Raw genomic sequence first — 18,651 nt, 5'->3', positions numbered from 1 at the left:
GTGGGAATATTTTTGAACGACTTGTATATGGATATTTATTTCAGATAAACATTTTATTAATTTCCTTTGGCTTTATCAAATTTTGAAGTTAATAGGCTTATTTACTCAGTGGAGTTTGATGATATGTCTGAATTTTGCTTTGTGCATGCAATAACAGGCTAATTCTCTTTTGTAAATATTTGGGTTTTTACTCTGGAAAGACAGTGTTTGGATGTTGCTTTGAGCTTATAAGTCTTGTTGGTCTTTGCCTTTGTTCTGCTCACATGCAGTGTGTTTGCTGCACAGCCTTCCTGTTCCTTGGAGCCCCTATCTGTGCAAGAAGCAATGTGCATATCCTTTCCTGTTTAGCAAATTCTTTGGTGTTTAGGAATGTGGAGGTTTAAATCACTTACCATTATTTGGGGATTTTTTCATGCATACCTGAGGAAAGTGTGGAGTCTGACAAAGTCCTTTGTCAATGTAGGGCTGAGTTTTGAGCACTTAGGTCTTGGGGTTTTTTACTATTACATTATTATCAATGCAAAAAAATTAGCTGTTTTAAAGCTTTCTAAACTTTAGATGAGACGTAGGATATTTACTGCAGCTGTCATCACTCCTTGGAAGCAATTTGAAAGCCATACTGCCTTCTCCATTGGCACTCTCAGTGATAAAATTAGAATGGTTGTTTTCAATCTCTTGTCACAGTAGCTGTTATTAGAAATGGAACTCTGCTGGAAGTGATTTTCATGTGGCAGTGTTCAGATGATGATACAAAGGCAAGTGTCTGTTCGAAAGATGGGAAAGCTGAAGCAATAACTGACGTTCATGGTTTGGGCTTTTTTTTTCCTCTCAATTTTATACTTTTAAGTCAGCAGGAAAACTGAGACTCCATGCAGACCTGATTCTCTGGATTGCACTAGCTGTTACTAGGAGGATCTGTCTCCGTTGCAGCCCCTTAGCACATAACCGAATGTTTGCCAGAAAGGCTGAGTGTTTCAATGTGGAAAAAATCATTGTACAAAAAGTTATAAATTATTAAAACTATATGGAAGTCATTCCAGTAGGGATTTTACTGGTTACTTGGAAGCATCTGTTGAATGCATATGGAAGTCATGCTTTAAAGACACACCCTTTAAAATAGCATATTCCAGTTTCCTTGTGCAGGGTATGTTTTTTGAAAAAGATCAGTAGTCTCAGATGAACCCCCACTCCTTCATCCCCATCTAGGTCTGGCTTACTTTGCTAATTTTTGAAGGTCAAATAGATAAGGGTAACTGTCTTGCAGTTTTTCTTTAGCTTCAAAATGGTAGCAGTCTGGCAAAATCTGATTAAAGAATAGGCTGTTAAATAAAAATTGCTACTGCTGCTTTTGGCTGTCATCTTTAAATCTTTCTATAGGAAGCTGCTAGAAGTTGATGCTGAAGAAAATCTTATACTTGCAATGCACTCATCATGCACCACGAATTTTGAACACTTGTGATTCACTAATACACAGAACATGTGTGTTGACTGTATGTTGAAGGATAAATGTAAAGTTCTGGTGTTTTGAGCAGAAAATTTTGAAACTGTGCCTGTCTCTACCACTTATATATAATTTCAATATGTTGTTCTCTGAAGGAATATATTCCTCAGCTTTCATTCTGGAAATGATGGCTAGATATTGAATTCATTAAAAATAATAAATATAAATTGTATTGGCAATTTGCAAAAACTGCCTGAAATACTGAATGTTTTCAAAAGTTTTTTGTTCGGTGAGATTTGGGAACTAGAAGAAAAAATATACTAAATAGTCCTGGGGAAATGCTCCATCCTGCTTGCAGCCAGCAGAATTTTGGATGTTAATCTCATCACATCCCTATCTCTGCCTCCTATCAGTGTGCTAATAATGTCTAATGCCCTGCCCTCACACCATGAGGTCCTGGGCTGTCCTAGGGAAGTGTTTCTATGGGGAAGTGATTCTGCAGTGCCCGTAGCCTTGATGGTTTCCATGGGAATGTGCATGAATCCATGTACTGTGAAATGTGGTATGAAACTTTGCATTGCAGAGAACTGTGTTTTACCAGCGTGTGAGCACAGCAATGGGGAGTTTCAATTCATGTGTAATGGCGCATTTTGACTTACATTGAGGCAATATTGAAGTGTGCTAATGGCTTGTGATTAACCCTGCAGATAGTTGTTAGCCTGAACTGCTATAAACTCAAATATGGTGGGACAAAAATGAAGAAGAGATTGTTCTGTTTGGTAACACACACCTTGATTAACATTCAGTATTTTTCTGAATTCTGTTTTAATAACCTTTGCTTTTCTCCACTATTTAATTAGTTTTTCCTTTGATGTGCTGCAGTTTGTGTTTAACTGCTTCCTTTTGCAAGAACAAGCAGCTCACTTGGACATGAGTAAATAAATGACTTAAACAGATATTTCATGGTACCTACAAGACATTAGCTGATGAATGTAAATTCCTGGCAGAGTCAAGGAAAACCACAGCCTATGAAAACCCAACACGCCTCTAGCCAAAACCCAGTAATCTTCCCTTCTAATGTTGAACTTGTGCAGGAACAGGCTTGGTGTCTGTACTATTTCAGCTCTTCAGTCTGAACTCCACCTACCTGTGGAGTCTTGTCTATGTTTGTCTATTCCATTTTATATTTTGGGTATTAACCAGTTTTAGTTCTAGGTATTGAGAAATGGTGTCTTTCATGTTCTGTGTCTGGTTTTACATGAAATCAGTGATTTTTGTAGTTTGAAGTAGCTTTCTTTATAGGTTATGATTTTTTAAAAATCTCTGTGATTTTGAAAGTGTCTCAGTGATAGAATTAAGGAGCAGCTAACCCATGTTTGCAGCAGCTAAGCTTGCTTCCAGTGAGTGAATAGCCTGTGTGTCAGTCACTTGGCAGTGTCTGTAGGAATCTGGGCTTGCACTGTGGAAACAACCACCTTGACTGGAAGTGGGGTGCTGTTGGAAGGTGCAGCCAGGCTGTGTCGCTGTAGGGAGGCCCCCTTCTTGTTGGAATGGTTTTCCCTCTTGCTATTAGGGAAATTCTAGAGCTCTTGAGTCACAGCACTTTGGAAGTAATTCTTCTTAAAAAGAGAAATAAAGCAACTGAAAGGGCAGGTACTTAAGAAGTGTTTTCTGTGGGGTATTTCGGTGGTGGTTGAAGCTTTGCTTGCGGTTTGTGTTGAGCATGCTGCTGAGCTACACATAATCTATGCAAGAGTGTTCAGAAAGTGAAAAATGAACAGAATGTCTGCGTTTTCTAGACTGAGCTTCAGAGTAAGCAAGGTACAGCTTTTTCAGCCATGCTCCAAACAGTGCACATAAGCAGTTAATGGTCAGGAAGAACTGATAAAATGCCTCTTGGCCAGTCACTGACTAAAAATTGTGCTTTGAGTCAGCTACTTACTGAAATAAAGTGGCAAGGGATGTTATATCTGGCTTATTGCTGTATATGGATACTATCATCTTATTTGTCCTGTTGGAAAAAAGCCCTAACCAAATGCTGAAGGAAAGTGAGATGGCTATAAGCAAGAGGTAGTCTGGAAAACCATCTACATTCCTATAATTACAAGGGGAAATGGTTCCTAAACCAAGCAGAAGTGACAAAAGAGACTTGTTACATCAATAACCTGTTATGATTTGGGTAGTTTTCTTTAGCCTCATGTAGATATTGTGGGAGCAGAAAGGTTACTGATATTCCCTCTTGCAGTTATGTCATTTGAAGTCTTGAGGTTTACAAAGTAAGCAAGTGTTACAGTACTAAGTGATGCCATGAGACACTCAGGGAACAAAAAGCTTTGGATGCTTCTCATGTGCTTCCTAATACTCAAAAATATTAGTATAGTACAGAAGCATGTAACATCATCCCCCCATAGTTCAAGATGGACAATTTTCTGTTCAATTTAATATGGATTTCCAGAATGGTTTGGTGCTGAGGACCTACATGAGACTAAACTGACAGACTCCTATAATTTATAATTTCAGTGTGAAAATATATGTAGCATCCTCTGCTTGAGGCCTGCCTCAGATCAATACACATTGTTCATTGCTGGTGAATTTAGGCTCAGCTCCAAGAAACCTCTGCTCACGTCAAAAGGATATTTTGCTATTTGCACCCAGTTGAGAGGCTATGAAATTGCATGCATTGTTCTGTTATGCTCCTATATAATTATTGTTTTTAAGCCCCAAATTTTTGTCAAGTTCAGAAATAAGATTTTAACATCTGGTGTTGAATTTGCTGTTGAGTGACATAAAATGTAAGCTTACTGTTCCAAGAACTGTACTTACAAAGACTTCATAAACGTTGCTGTTTTGACTCTAGCAAGTCAAGATAAAGGTAAATTATTGCGGGGTGTTTGAGGTCTTCTGTCCAGAGGATGACTGCTACACTTACCAGATAGAACAGTGAGGGCTAAGGCTTGTTATTTCTGAAGTTGCTGTTCAGAACTACATTTTTCTGAAGCTACCTTGCTTTTAAGTCTACTCAGTCTTGGCCTTAGATTTTCCAACAGAATGTTTAGATTAAGTAGCTTTTGATTACTTCTCAGGGAATTAATTTTTTTTTTTTTTGACCACCAAACATCGTTAGAACTGAAGATATCTGCCAAAATAATTAAGATGTTTAAGGTCTTAATGGAAAATTCTTTAAATTTTTTTTCATTTATTTCTTCTGAGATAAAATTGGTCTAACAGTTTTAAGAACTTTTATTCTAAAGTTAAGTATGAAGAAGAAAAGAAAAAATGTCTAGACGTCCATCGTGTCAGGAATGGTCAAAAATGCAGTCCTGTTCAATAAGAGAATCTAGAAAAATTCAAAGATCTCTGCAAATAAGCTGAAATATGCATTTAAGTGAATTATGTGTTTATCAGTAGAAATTGTCATATTTATTGAGATTCATATAACATGAAAAATTCAGTTTCACCTCTAATCTTTAGTTTCATACGATGGTTTGGGTTGGAAAGGACTTTGAGAATAATCTAGTTCCAGCCCCCTGTCATGGGCAGGGAAGCCTTTCACAAGACCAGGTTGCTCAGAGCTCCATCCAACCTGGCCTTGAATACCTTCAGGGATGGGGCATCCACTGCTTCTCTGGGCAACTTGTGCCAGTGCCTCACCATCCTCACAGTTAAGGATTTTTTTTTTCTAATATCTGATCTAGAACCACTCTCTTTAAGTTTGAAGCCATTCCCCCTTGTCCTGTCACTACATGCTCTTGTAATTCCTCTCCATTATCCTGGCAGGCTCCCTGTAGGTGCTGGAAGGCCACAGTCAGGTCAACCCAAGGCCTTTTTTTCCAGGCTGAACAAGCCCAAATCTCTCAGCTTTTCCTCATAGGAGAGGTATTCCATCCCTCTCATCAACTTGGTGGCTTCCTCTGGATTCACTCCAACAGGTCCATGGCCTTCCTGCATTGAGGAGTCCAGAGCTGGACACAGGACTGCAGGTGGGATCTCATGAGAGTGGAGTAGAAGGGACAGAGTCACCTGCTCGACCTGCTGCCCACGCTGCCTTGGCTGCAGCCCAGGATCTGTTTGGCTTTCTGGCCTGTGAGTGCACATTGCAAGCTCGTGTCCAGCCTCACCTCCAGCAGCACGGCCAAGTCCTTCTGGGCAGGGCTGCTCTCCATGCATTCATTCCCCAGCCTGTGCTGGGGGTTGCCCTGACCCAGGTGCAGCCCCTTGCCCTTGCTCTTACAAAATCCGATGCAGTTCCTGTGGCCTACTTATTGAGCTTGTCCAGGTCCCTCTGGATGGCATTCTGTCCTTCAGGACTGTCAACCACACAACTCAGCTTGGCGTTGGACTCATGCCATGACTTTATGTGTTGGAGAGTCTTTTGCCATAAAGGTTTGTATCCAACAACTCTGAGACCAGAGAGTATCAACCTGTTGATTCTGAAGTTACTCCTGACATGTTATCTGTCACAGTGCTTTCTAGAACCCGTTTCTGTGGACTGCACTGATTAAGGTGGAATTTTTGATGTGTGTATATAAACATCTGTTTCCTTAATCATCTGGAAGAGTGCGTCATGTGTATCAGACATATGTTCTCTTAATGTTAATCGTTGCAGTAATATCTTTCATTTACTTCAGAGTTCTTTTTCTCCTGGCAGGAAAGTTGAGAGTGTCTGTTATTGTCTTATCAAATGGTGCTGTAGCCAGGAGACAAATCAGCTTAAGGCAAGTTTTTTTGGTCGGCTTCCAGAAATTGTCTTTTGTAACTGTGGGATAAGCACTTATCTGTAGTGTGTAAAAACCTCATCTGGAGCTATTGAAATGTTAACATTGCTCATGTTTCATGATATCTAGGTTTTTTGTATTTTTTTTCCAAGTCTTTGTTTAAAAACAAAACCATTCCGTGCTTACTTGGGTATTTCAGAACTGTTTAATTTCATTTTTGCATAGTTAATTGATTATTTCAGCACACCACCAGTTGTAGATTTGCTTTTGGTGTCAGGCTGCCTGGACAAGGAGACATGGCCAGTAAATTAGAGTAAAATGTTGTATGTCTTCATGGAGTATTAACTGCTAAACAGTTCAACTCTTGATCCAGAGGTGGCATATATGCATTTTAAGTATATCAAGAAGATGCTGATTCCAGGCAACTTTGAGGTTAACACAATTGCCTGAGTCATTGTTAGTAATGGCTAACATTGTGATCTATCCGTTTGCAGAGCTGCATTATCAGTTCTCTCTTGAATTTGGTTTATGCTAGGAGTTTAAGTAAAACTGCTCATGCTGAAACCCTCAAATATAAAAGTTCATGGTTTGACTTTTAAGGGTTTCTATGGAGAAGGCTACATATGTGATATGGATGTATTCAAAGTGTATCACACATTATTAGCAGTCATAGCTTTCGAGACCCTTTTGCCAAGCTAACTTGCTCACCGTGTCAGTAGTGTTAAGTACTGAGAGGACGTGAGCGTTGTGGCACCTTCCCCGTTGGTGCTGCAAGCAGCTGCGTAATGCAGAGTTACTGCTAGTGCTGAAAGCAGCTACATAACGCAGAGTTATTTAGACTCTCTCCCCATCCTCTTCACCAGATGCTGGCAATTGATGCTTATGGTTGTCACCACAAAGCTTTCTTGGGTGGCAAAAAATGTTAAGCATTTAAAAAGATATAAATACTTGATTTAAGTCTGTAGATCAGTGTGCTACATGTGTATTCATTGGGCTAACAGAAGCTCTCTCTTGTTTGATTTCACATGTGCAAAACGTGGCACAGGTACTGGCAATCTGGTTTCAATGTGGTGACATTCAGCTCTCTGGAACACTGCCATAACTGAATCCTCAGTGCTTTGATTTGCTGTTGTTTCTCTTTAGATAAATGCAGAAATGTGCATCTTGGTATATTCATGTCCCTACAGTGGGATCTTCACAGAATTTCCCCCCAAAGGCTCATGATACTTCAGCTGTGGGTTCATGTTACATGTATTTCTGTAGTGAAGTACAAACTTGAAATTAGCAACTATGATGCCAGGATGTAGCCCAATTTAAAATTTGGCAGTATGCAGTTAAAATATGTATCTTTGATGTTCTTAATAGTTTCAGGATGGCTTTTAATTTTTTTTATTTTTTTTTTTTTAGTTTGATTTTATTTTTAATGTTTGAGCAGTGCTTTGAAGATTTGGAGATTAGAAGCACTGCACAATTGCAAAGTTGTTGGTTTTTTTTAAATTGAGGATTAATGGTCATTAAAATCTGACAAGTGGCTACTCCAAGTGATTAAATTACTTTGGTGTATTGAACACTAAATTTACAAGGCTGGGGGACTCTTGAGTTTTATTTAGGAATTACTTGTATATCCCTTTCTAAAGAATCATTATGTATCTGAATATTTCTTACATGCTGATTTACTAAATCATGCTGCATATGATTATTGACTTGTGTTCAGGGTATTAGAGTTTAAAAATCGGAGGGCTTTTTTGTTATTTGATACATTTTCTCCTTAAAAACATAACCTTTCGTGTCTGGCCAGCTGCAGTATTTTAGTAACAGCATCAGTTGAAATGGTTTGGTTAATTTTTTGTAGCTATGGCATAGCAGTGAAGGGTCTGTGGGTATTTAAAAACAATCATTGCTTGTACAAAGGAGCAATATCTCCTATTAGGGGAATAATTGGATGGGAATGGTGTTTGGAAGGTGAATGGTGTTTGGAAGGTGAATCAGCATTGACTGAAAGATGCTTATACTGGTGTTCATTTAGATTTCTTTGGGATTTTTTTAAGTGTTATTTGGAAAAACTGATACTTTTCAATGTGCTGTGTTACTTGCATTTTTTATATTAACACTTACTACATTTATTTTCAGACCGGTATGACTACTTTGATTCTGTTCCAATGCTTCACAAACATAACATTTTTTTCTTTTAGGAAATGTCTAGATACAAATTAGTGCTCATTTCTCATTTTTCTTGGGTATATGTGGTTTATTCAGTATGAAGTATTGGTTTGTACATTCAGTCAGAAATGTCATGGCATTGGTGTTTGCATAGTGGTCAGCTCTTCCTGCTGTATCTAGACTAGCAAACAAGTGGAAATGACATTTTTAGTGTTGTAGCTGATGTTATCATTAAAGAAATAGTTCTGCTTTACACCTGCAGGTCTGTTTTTAGTACTGAAACACAAGTTTCAGAGCACATTTCCTGCTTGGTCATATGGCAGTGTTTTGGTGGTAGGTTTTTCAATCTGAGTTGAAGAGTCTGCTGTACAAAAGATTGGTGTCTTATGTGCTAAATAAAACTGTCCAGAACAAAGAACAAAATGAAAACAAAAATCTTGTGTCATTGGATGCATCTTTTTATAAGTGATTTCGGTAGCTAATGTACTTTCCAGTGAAGTCATAAACACAAACTTCTGCAGTGTCTAAATGGTTGTGAAATTTGGAGTATTGAGTTAATGAACTTTTCTACTCCCTTTCTCAGACTCTGTTCAAAAACAAGGTTGCAGGTAGGCTTCAGTCCCTGGGGTCTGTGTCTCCCTGGATAATGTCTGCTCTGGTCTTCAGGCTGGAGATTGAAAAGTGCAGGCTTGTGTAATAACTTCATTGTGTATTGGGGTATTTGGTTAACATTTAAGAGCTTTGAACTCCTAGTTTTCTTTCTCTGAAAATTCATTGATGCTCTGTGACAGCCCATGATTGTTTCATTTGTGACTTCTTTCTGTGAGCAATCATCATCAGAAATGCTGCAGCAAATTGGCATTGTATTGCAAATGCTCCTGGAGTGAAATCAAACAGGCAAATAATACTCACATTAACAGGGACGGTCAGTGTGCATAGAGAGCTCAAGAGAAAACGAGAAAAATACTGGAAAAGGTGAAGCTTACAAGACTGTAAAAAGGCTGAGAATAGTTGTATAGTAGACCACTGAGTATACTCAGTATACTCTGTGCTGTATGCTGGCAGGGTAGTTATGGATGCTGTGGCTGTGGAAGACAGGGCTTATGGCAAATATATGATAAACCATAGCTTTACACTAAATGCAAGCTGACTATTATTTATGTGCTCACTCTGGGGTAGATTCATCTGCTATGTCCAGGTGATCTCAAAATGGTAGTTGCTGTACTGTTTTCATCACTGTTAAATACTGTTTCACTGTCCACTGATCTTAATTTCCTTATTGTTTTCCCATGAAATAAGATGTACATAACTGTGGGGTTTCGTGCCCTGGATTGGGTGACCCTGAAAGATGGAAAAGTCTCTCCTCCAACCCGTGCCTTCAAAGAAAGACTCAGTAGTCTTCTGTTGTCCGGTCTCAAGGTAGTTTATTGTTGTTTATCTAAAAGATTCTTCTCCTGAACTGCTGTGGCCCGTTCAGCAGCTCAGACAAAGGCACTCTGCCCTCCCAGGGGGCTGGTGCCATCTTTTATATCATATATTACGTACTACATGTTTATACTTTTTCTCCAATACCTACTATCTATATTGAATGGTGACTTTCTACTCTAAACCAATCTGTGAGTGCCAACATCACCAAAGACATGGAGGCTAGGAAGGAGAAAGAAAGAGGACAGGGCACACCCAAATCCCTCCATCATAGAACCCCTGACCCCCATGTACAAAACTTGGACCCCTGCGTACAAGGCTTAAAACCCCCCTGTACAGCACTCAAAAATCCTTCCTTTCACTTCGCGACTACTTCTACTACAGTACCTAAACTTGTGTATGTGGCTTGTAATTCTTCATACAGAGTTGGTAATTTGCTCCATGGGCTAAGATCAAAACCCCACGTGTGTCTTTGGCTGCATGCCAGGGTCTCAGAGCCCCCTGCAAGCAGCTCTGGCCATCCAGGGCACCCAGAGGGATGTCCTGGGTTCCCACACATAACCAAAGTATCTCTTTGTGTCTCTGCTCAGTAGACCTGTTTTAACAAATTGAATAAAAAGGTGTGGCTGCAGAGGATTTGAGTGACAGGCATGAATGAGCATTGGAGTGAACTGTTGTTTTCCATCTATGATTGAGAAGCTTGAATGCAAGTATATCTAGATTAAAGAGGAAACACAAAGAAGTGATACTGTAATTAAACAAGGAATCAGTGGGTGTTACTCCAGTTCAATACTGAAATCCAACTTAGTTGGAAATGGGTATTTTCAGTTTTACCCTCTCTGCCCTGCCTCCAAGTATGAAGCTCGTTTTCCCATTTTAGCCCAAGAGGCAGTGTATTTGCAAATGATTTCTATTCTACTCTCCTTTTTCTTTCATTTAATCTGTATTGTGGTATTTCAGTACATTAATGGTGTTTTACAAAAAGTGACATCTGCTAATCAACAAAGGAGGAAGCTAGGGACAGATATATGTTCCTGATGTGTAAGTATGAAGTATGAGCTGAACTTCATTCCCTTGCCCCCCGTAGAATGTTCACTCAAAGCCAGTACTTGTACAAAGCCTGTTCGAAGGGCGGTTGAGCTGAAATCTACAAAACTAGTTTGTTTGCCAGCAGACGTTAAAGTAGTATTGCTTTAATGAAAACATAATCAGCAGACATTTTCTGTTGAATTTTGAATGGCTGGATTAGGGTTTAGTAAAATAAACCTCTCTTATGCTGGAGAAAGCGTAAGTTCTTTCAAGTCAATGTTTGTGGTTAGTGTCTTACCTGTGAAGTATAAAATGTTATTCAAGTATGAAGTGTTGCTAGCAAACGACTGACTATTTTTGAGTGGTTTTGTTCATACTGTTCCAATTTACAGTATCATCTCATGGGAATTATTCATTGTAGAGTTCAGATTTAAGGAAGGAAGTGGAAATTACTTTGTTAAAAATATTACAAGTAATTTGTGCATATCTTTTTTCTTTTATCATTGATTTTCCTTAAATACCGTGTGACATGCCATTCACATTATATAACTTAAAATATCATCTGAAGTAAAACTGTAGTGAGAAGTACTTTAAAAGATTAATGCAATTGAAATTTGATGGGATCTGCACCTTTTAAACAATTCCTACCAGTTTCTGCATAGTTTTATTAGATGTTTTGTTAGTTCCTTCTGCACTTTTTCCCTCAAGAGGGGCCTTATTGGACCTGCAAGATACTGGATCAATATTTCATTTTAGAATGGTGTTTCAGAAAATTGGTTTAGAACTGCATTTTGATGGTTTATTTAATGGTCTTGTTTTTTCCCCTGTAATATGAGGTTGGCTGTCTGTTCCTCAGCCTGTATTAAAATTGCTGTATTAAAATAAGCTCACTTGGTTTATAGCTCTAAACCATGCAACAAATTTAAAATTCCAGGTACATAGTTTGAGGACAAAAATAATGCATTTCATATTATGATTTTATTGTTTTGTGTTCTAGGTTGTGTTAAAGATCATTAAACATTACCAAGAAGAAGGACAGGGGAATGAAGTGGTCCAAGGCGTGCTGCTGGGTCTTGTGGTGGATGACAGACTGGAAATCACAAATTGCTTCCCTTTCCCTCAACATACAGAGGATGATGCAGACTTTGATGAAGGTAATAGTTACAGTTTTGTAAAACTTAAACTAAAAAGAAGATCTCTATGGGCTATAAAGGCCTTGTTGCCCCTCACAGTGAGCAGAAGTTTGTGTGTACTCAGATGTTTTACTGTGGGTTGAGGTGTCAATGGGTTAATTGGAGTGCTGTCCTGAATATCCATCTTAAAGCTTGTCTGTATAAGGGAGGTTAGAGGGGATGAACACTGTATGATACGGACATTATTTTAGGATGAGACTCCACACAAGAAGTTATATTAGTTTCCTGTCTGTAATTCATAATCACTTTTTATGGAAGTGGCTGTGTGTATGTGTGTGCATACATACACATCTGGATGTAGCTCAGCACATAGATTGCCTCTCTGTGGATTTAATTGTCTGCATTAAGTACTCATTGGAAACCTGGAGAGCAGAGCTTTGTGAATTTTGAGAGGCCATGGCTAACTTGAAGTCTGGGTGATCATTTTGCTGTCTAAGTGAGCTAGAATGTAGCATGGGTGGTTTCTGTCTGTCTCAGTGTTCTTCGCTGATCCTGTGTTTTGTTAGTGACACTGTAAGTCAGTATGATTGGCTTGGCACAGAATGGCATCAAATTTATAAAGCAAACTTAAAAGGCTTACAGTTCTAATCTTGATATTATATGTATGCATGTGTGTATTTAATGGCACTAGTAGAAAAACTTTATTAGGGTATAAAGAGTCAGTTTAACTTCAAGAGTAACTAAAGAGGCAATATAGTCAAAGTAGTTGCAGTTGCTTCTGTTTTGATAATGCAGTTTGAGCAAGATCACTTAATCTGTAAGTATAAACTGCTTTTTCTTGCTTACAATGAGATTAGGTATTAAATTAATATTTTATCTTACAACAAAAGAATCTTGAACTCTGCTTTTATAGCGGAGATAATTTTAAGAATTCTTTGCAATTTGGTAAGGTTTCGTCCCTGTTTATTGCTTCCTTTGTGGGATTATACACTTTGGTCAAAGAAAATAAGAGTACAAAACAAAAAGGAATCTTAATTGTCCTACAATAACCTGGTGCTTGAGTCAGAACTATATTTTACTAAAGCCTAAAAAATATTTTAAAGATTCCTTCTCTTCTGGAGCTCTTCAAAGGATTGAAGTAATCTAAATTCTTAATTGGACCCCATGCTTCATTTTTTTCTGTAGAAAATGACTGAATTATTTCCATGTAGCTGATAGGAGAGCAAGTATTGAAACGAATTTCTCAGTGTCAGAGATGGCTCCCATGCTGAGCTGTAAGCCTGTGATCTGGTATGCAGGGTTCAACTCTTTGTGTTTGGGAGAAACTTCCTTCCAGGAAAGTGATTTTTGGTACAAGTCTTTCCTTTTTTAGCAAGTAGGCAATATTCCTGACATTAAGTAAGGTCCAAAGGCAAAGCTTCCCTCACCTGGACCCTTTAGCTTTTCAGCTTTCTGTTCACGTGCTGTGGGCACAGAAAGCAGAGCAAACAGGCCAGAGTGGGAAGTGAGCCTGTGGCAGTGAGGCTGATTCTGCCTCTGGCAGTGGTGGGGAATCTGCAGCCAGGTCGGGGAGCTTCCCTGTAAGCTAATTCAGGAGAATTTCCTATTGGTTTCCATCTTCCCTAGCCTGTACTACATGGATGACAGAGATGTTGCCTCTGTATTCTTCTCAGTGAAATACAGTTAAATAGACTGAACCACTTAGAAAATGCAAAGTGCTTGTGTTCATTCTGCATGCCCTTTACTGGGGGGGGTCTGTTGAGCTCTTTAACCTATGTAGTAGAGCCTAGGGAAAATGAGAACCTAAACAAAAATGGCTGTTCAGGTTGCTAGCTTGAGCCTTTGGTATCTTTTTAGGCTCCTCAGACTTGTCTTCTGTTTTGCCAATGTGAAAAACAATAATGTTTTATAAATGCCCCCTGTTTGTTTTCCCTGGAGCTGTGCTTCCCTATGCAAGCATCCTGCCAGATTTTCAAAAAAGATTTCAAAAGATTCTTTTTCTTCTAGATGCAGATAATTCAAGTAGAGAAATCTCTTGTTGTGTGCCAGAATATTAAAATTCAGGATGCTAAAAACCAAAGAAAAGGAGGCACCTCCTTCCCCCGACGACTTGTGTGTTACTTCAGTACCCTACCTGGCTTTATATATTTGCACAAATTCAGGCTCACAGATATGGAGGGAAAATGCAAAGGCCTTGGCACTTCAGCGCTGCTATCATGCAGAATAATACTTAACTTTGTGCTCTTTTGTCAGGATGAGGTTGCATCATCTTCTGCCTTAGTGGTCTCAACGTGATTGTTGTTAAGAGAATTTGAGCTTTTGTACAAAAGGGTGATATTTGAGCAAATAAACTGTTAGGTAATTGGCAAGACACATTTACATGAATGTTTTCCTCTTTTAAGCTGTGCAAACCTAACACAAAACACATTTTTGAGAGTGCTAAGAAAATATCCTTAAATTGAACTTGAAATAGGTATGCATGACATTTAAGAATCAGTTTGATAAAGATGTATTTAAAGTTGCTTACAACAACCATTTCTTTAGATATGCTTAGTTATGCTTTTGTTATGGCGCCATTTTGTCTCTTGCTTCTAATGCCTGAGATAATATCAGATTTTGGCTATTTGCTGTTACAGAATTCTTTCAGAAATTAAAAAAAAAACCAAAAACATATCTGAACTTGTTCTTTTAGTGCAAGAACATTTTTAATGCAGTTTGAATTGGACTATTTCTGAAACTACAGAAAACAGAGAGAGGTTTTTTAGCTTCAGGTAATTCTTATTTCAAATTTGGACAGACTGTCCATCACATATGAATCCACAGGTGTTTTTCATCATAGAAAGTTTCTCCTGAAGTGTTGTCTTCCTATGATTCTTTTTACAAAGTGCAATTTTTTTGGTAAGATTTCTTGTCAGGGAAGTCTTAAACACTTAGGCTGGCCTGCTGCAGCATGAGATTTTTAGTGGGGGTGAGAGGGTTCAGCCCAGCTCTCTGTTAGAAATCTGTAGGTGAAGTTTAGTTGATGATGTGTGAGCTCACAGAGGAAAATTGCAGAATTGTTGTTGAGTCCTTAGCAAAAGATGCTTCAATGTGAATGTTCAATATTTTAGGGCTGCACTTTGGGCTTTTGGTTAAACATTTACTTTTCACATAATTGTGTTTCCTTATTGCTGGTGCACTTAAATCCTCATAGGCATTGACTTTATTTTTCAAAGGACTGATCTTAAATTTCATAAAGATATTTTCAGTGATTTATACATACAACCCCTATTCCTGTGCCCCCTGTCTCTGCTTCCCCACATCCTCCACCCCACGGATTCAACTCTTGTTTAGGGAAAATCAAATTTCTGCTGTAAGGATTTTTGGCTTAGGTACTTCTGTGAAAAGTTGTAGTATTCCAGCTTGTCTTACTGAGGGTAGTTTTCTGAGAAGTGCTTTCACTTTAGGGCACTTCCAAGCTTTTGTCTGAGCATTGTTTTGCCGTCTTTCAGCTAAGGTTTACTAAAAGCTTTATTTACTCTATGTTCTTCGTGATAAATAAATGTACTTTTCATGTCTATATATTTCTAAGCAATATGTTAAGTTCAATCCTTTGCACTTTATTGACTTTATCTTCTGTCCTTTTCACTGAGTAGCTTTTCTCCCAATTTAAAGGAAATTTATGTTCTGTTCTTGGAAATACAACAGTTAAAAATGAAGCATACCTCTTGTCACTCATTATGGATGTTGTGAGACATTATTTTGAAACAGATTTATTTCAGTCCGATGTATTTTAGTAACTTAGTTACAAAGCTAAGATGATAAACTAGGTCCTGTGGTAAATACACCAGTCGGAACTTTGAGACAGTTATATAATTATACATCAAAATAAGTTCTATATGGTTATAACTTTTTCTTCTTTTATTAGATTCCCTCTGAAGTGTTCCAGAAGGAAAGCTGATGCCTTCTCCCCCTGTCCCCCAACATGATTTTTACTTTGTTACTTAGATTAATTTCCGTTTTCAGGTTAGAAGTCAGCTAGATGATCATACATTCAATTATGTGTAGTTTTCTGTGCTTGAGGTTGTATTTAGTTGCGTAATCATTCGGTAACAACTACAGATAACATAGTGCAACAATTCCACAAACCCACCATTTTTTTAGCCTCAAATGGGTGCAGTTGCATGTGGACGAAGGTGTCATAGTTCATAAATAGTGCTTATTCAGGGTTTCACTTGGCCAGGGGCAGCAGCAGTTTGAGCTGCTGGGCCTTAGCTGCAGTCCTGCCTGTTCGCTCACCTGTGACATGTGGTCCTTGCAGAAGCAGAGGGCTTCAGGTAGAATCATAGAATCAAGGTTGGAAGAAAACGAGAAGATTATCAAGTCCAACTGTTGGCCACTAATATCACTGTAACCCTGAGCCACATCACTAGGACCAGATCCAGATACCCTTTAAATACTTCCAGGGCTGGTGAATCTGTCACCTCCCTGGGCAACCTATTCCAATGCCTGACTACCCTAAAACTGGAAAAAAATAATTCTGATACCTAATCTGCATCTCCCCTGTCTCAGTTTAAGGTCATTTCCTCTGGTCCTCACTGCAGGCGCAGCATAATAGAGTGGCCTCCATCTCACTGCACCATCCTTTCAGATGTTGTAGAGAGCAGTGAGGTCCCTCCTGAGCCTTCTCTGCTCAAGACTGAACTAACACCGCTCCATCAGCTGTTCCCTTAGGACATATTTTCTAGACCTTTCATAAGCCTTGTTGCAGTAGGGTCCAAATGGACTCTGTGAGGGTTGATTTCTTTTGCTGCTATTGCTGTAGAAGTCCTGGTGTCATTAAATCACTGCGTGTCCACCCCTCCCCCCCAGCAGTGTTGGTTCATCTGCTTTCTGTAAAGGCTTCTGTCCAGGCTAGATTTTGTCAGTTTTTCTTGTTTTATTCCCATTTTAAATCAAAGGTTTTATCATTGTATTTATCATATTGTATTTCTCTTGTATTGTGTGACAGACCTTGAATATGCAGTGGCTGTAACTATGTTCTGAATAGGCAGATACAATTTTAGCTGTTTTTTTCTTCTTTTTTTTGTTTGTATTGGTTTATTCTCTTTGGATATGACAGTTGTAGCTCATGTCTTTTTGTTGATTACTTTAAGAAAATGAAATGTTTATGAAATGAAGAAATCGAGTTACATGACATTTGAGTTTTATTTCACTAAGGACAGGAGCAGGTAATCCAAAATCTCCTTAATCACAGCCATGATTCTGGTTCCAGTTGAAGTCCGTTAATGTAAATTCCTCATCTGTGTTTTTTGTAATTTAGGAAGAAAGCCATACTGTGTAAATGTTGAGTTTTCAATTACTGAGTGCTGGTGAGAGCCTGTCAGATTTGTCCATGCATTTATGAAGTTATACTTCGTTCTCTATGTAAAAAAGGATATAGAATTTTAAGCTTGTTTGTTTGTTTGTTTTGTTTCTCTTTTTATCATTTGGGTATAATGAATGTGTGAAATAGTCCATAGGCTCAATAAGGTTTAATTTATGTAAGGAATTCAGATGATTATGATAAGGGTAGATGGTCAGTTGTTAAGCACTCAAAATACTGTCATCTGATCTTCGATTTTTTTTTTTGTGGTTTGCCAGAACTGATATTGCAATATATTGATGGACAAAATTAATCGTCATCTAATAAGATGTATCACATATTCAAGGTTCTTTAATATAACTGCTAATCACACCTGGATTATTTTGTACTTTACCGTCCCTAGTGCAAGCTCTTGATTTGTTTCCTGAAAGGAAGCTAATGTTGACATGCTTTGTGTAATGGTGATGATTCAGTGGAGTAGCAGGCATGCAGCCTGTTAAATGTTTTGCCTAAGTTTTCATACTGTGCAGACTTACCTGTAATGACTGGAGGTTTTTGTCTTCGATGGGTAAGAAAGAAGAAATCCCACTAAAAGGCTACTCTAAGGGGGTGCGGGCTGAAATGTGCCTTGGGTGTGTGGATGCCCGCACTTGTGTCTCTCAGAGGCGGCAGTGTATGCCAGAGGATGGTTTTGTAATCGCGAGTGCGAAGAAACAGTGCTTTTACTTCTCTTGCCCGAGGCAAGTGAGTTGTCCGGGTGTCCCTCCCGTGGCCCCTCGTGTGTCCCGTCCCCGTCCCCTCACCTCGATGGCCGTGTGTCCCTCCCCGTCCCCCCATGGCCGTGTGTGTGTCTCCCCCCACCCCGTGGCCGTGTGTGTGTCTCCCCCCACCCCGTGGCCGCGTGTGTCCCCCCGATGGCCGCGTGTGTCCCGCCGTGGCCGCGTGTGTCCCGCCGTGGCCGCGTGTGTCCCGCCGTGGCCGTGTGTGTCCCCCCGATGGCCGTGTGTGTCCCCCCGATGGCCGTGTGTGTCCCGCCGTGGCCGCCGAGCCGCCGTCAGAGGGCGCCCGTGGCCAGCGCTCGCCCGGCCCCGCCGCCCTCCCGGCCGGGTGTCGCGGGGCGTGCGGCAGCGCTGGGCACACGGTGCCTTCATCTGATACGGTGCATGTAATCTTGTGCACAAACGAATTCAGAAGATAGGTTAGAAAGCGCATTGACTATCCTGACTCAGTGGTTTTTTTCGGTTCTTAAATCAGTCTAAATGTGTTGTGTGATCTAAGGCTCAGCGTAGATGTGGAGAATTTGATTCCGACTTCCGTGTGTGTATCCTAAAAGCAGGACGGGAGCTTGCTTGTTCTGCGGGTTTGCTTCTTTGCTTCCCAATTCTACCACGCATAACTAAGAAA

The 18,651-nt window shown here is 39.4% G+C and overlaps 1 protein-coding gene across 1 annotated transcript in view; it reads left to right on the top strand.

Annotated features, from left to right (window-relative positions):
- Nucleotides 1–18,651, top strand: part of EIF3H (eukaryotic translation initiation factor 3 subunit H) — an 86,919-nt gene that overhangs the window by 7,852 nt on the left and 60,416 nt on the right. Inside the window, exon 2 of the mRNA XM_038125916.1 lies at nucleotides 11,768–11,924. Within this exon, the coding sequence (XP_037981844.1) occupies nucleotides 11,768–11,924 (157 nt within the window). The remainder of the gene's footprint in view (nucleotides 1–11,767; nucleotides 11,925–18,651) is intronic.

The sequence above is a fragment of the Motacilla alba genome, chromosome 2 (genome assembly GCF_015832195.1).
Source record: "Motacilla alba alba isolate MOTALB_02 chromosome 2, Motacilla_alba_V1.0_pri, whole genome shotgun sequence".
In the NCBI taxonomy this organism is placed as follows: domain Eukaryota; kingdom Metazoa; phylum Chordata; class Aves; order Passeriformes; family Motacillidae; genus Motacilla; species Motacilla alba.
This window is presented reverse-complemented; position numbering and strand designations above follow the sequence as displayed.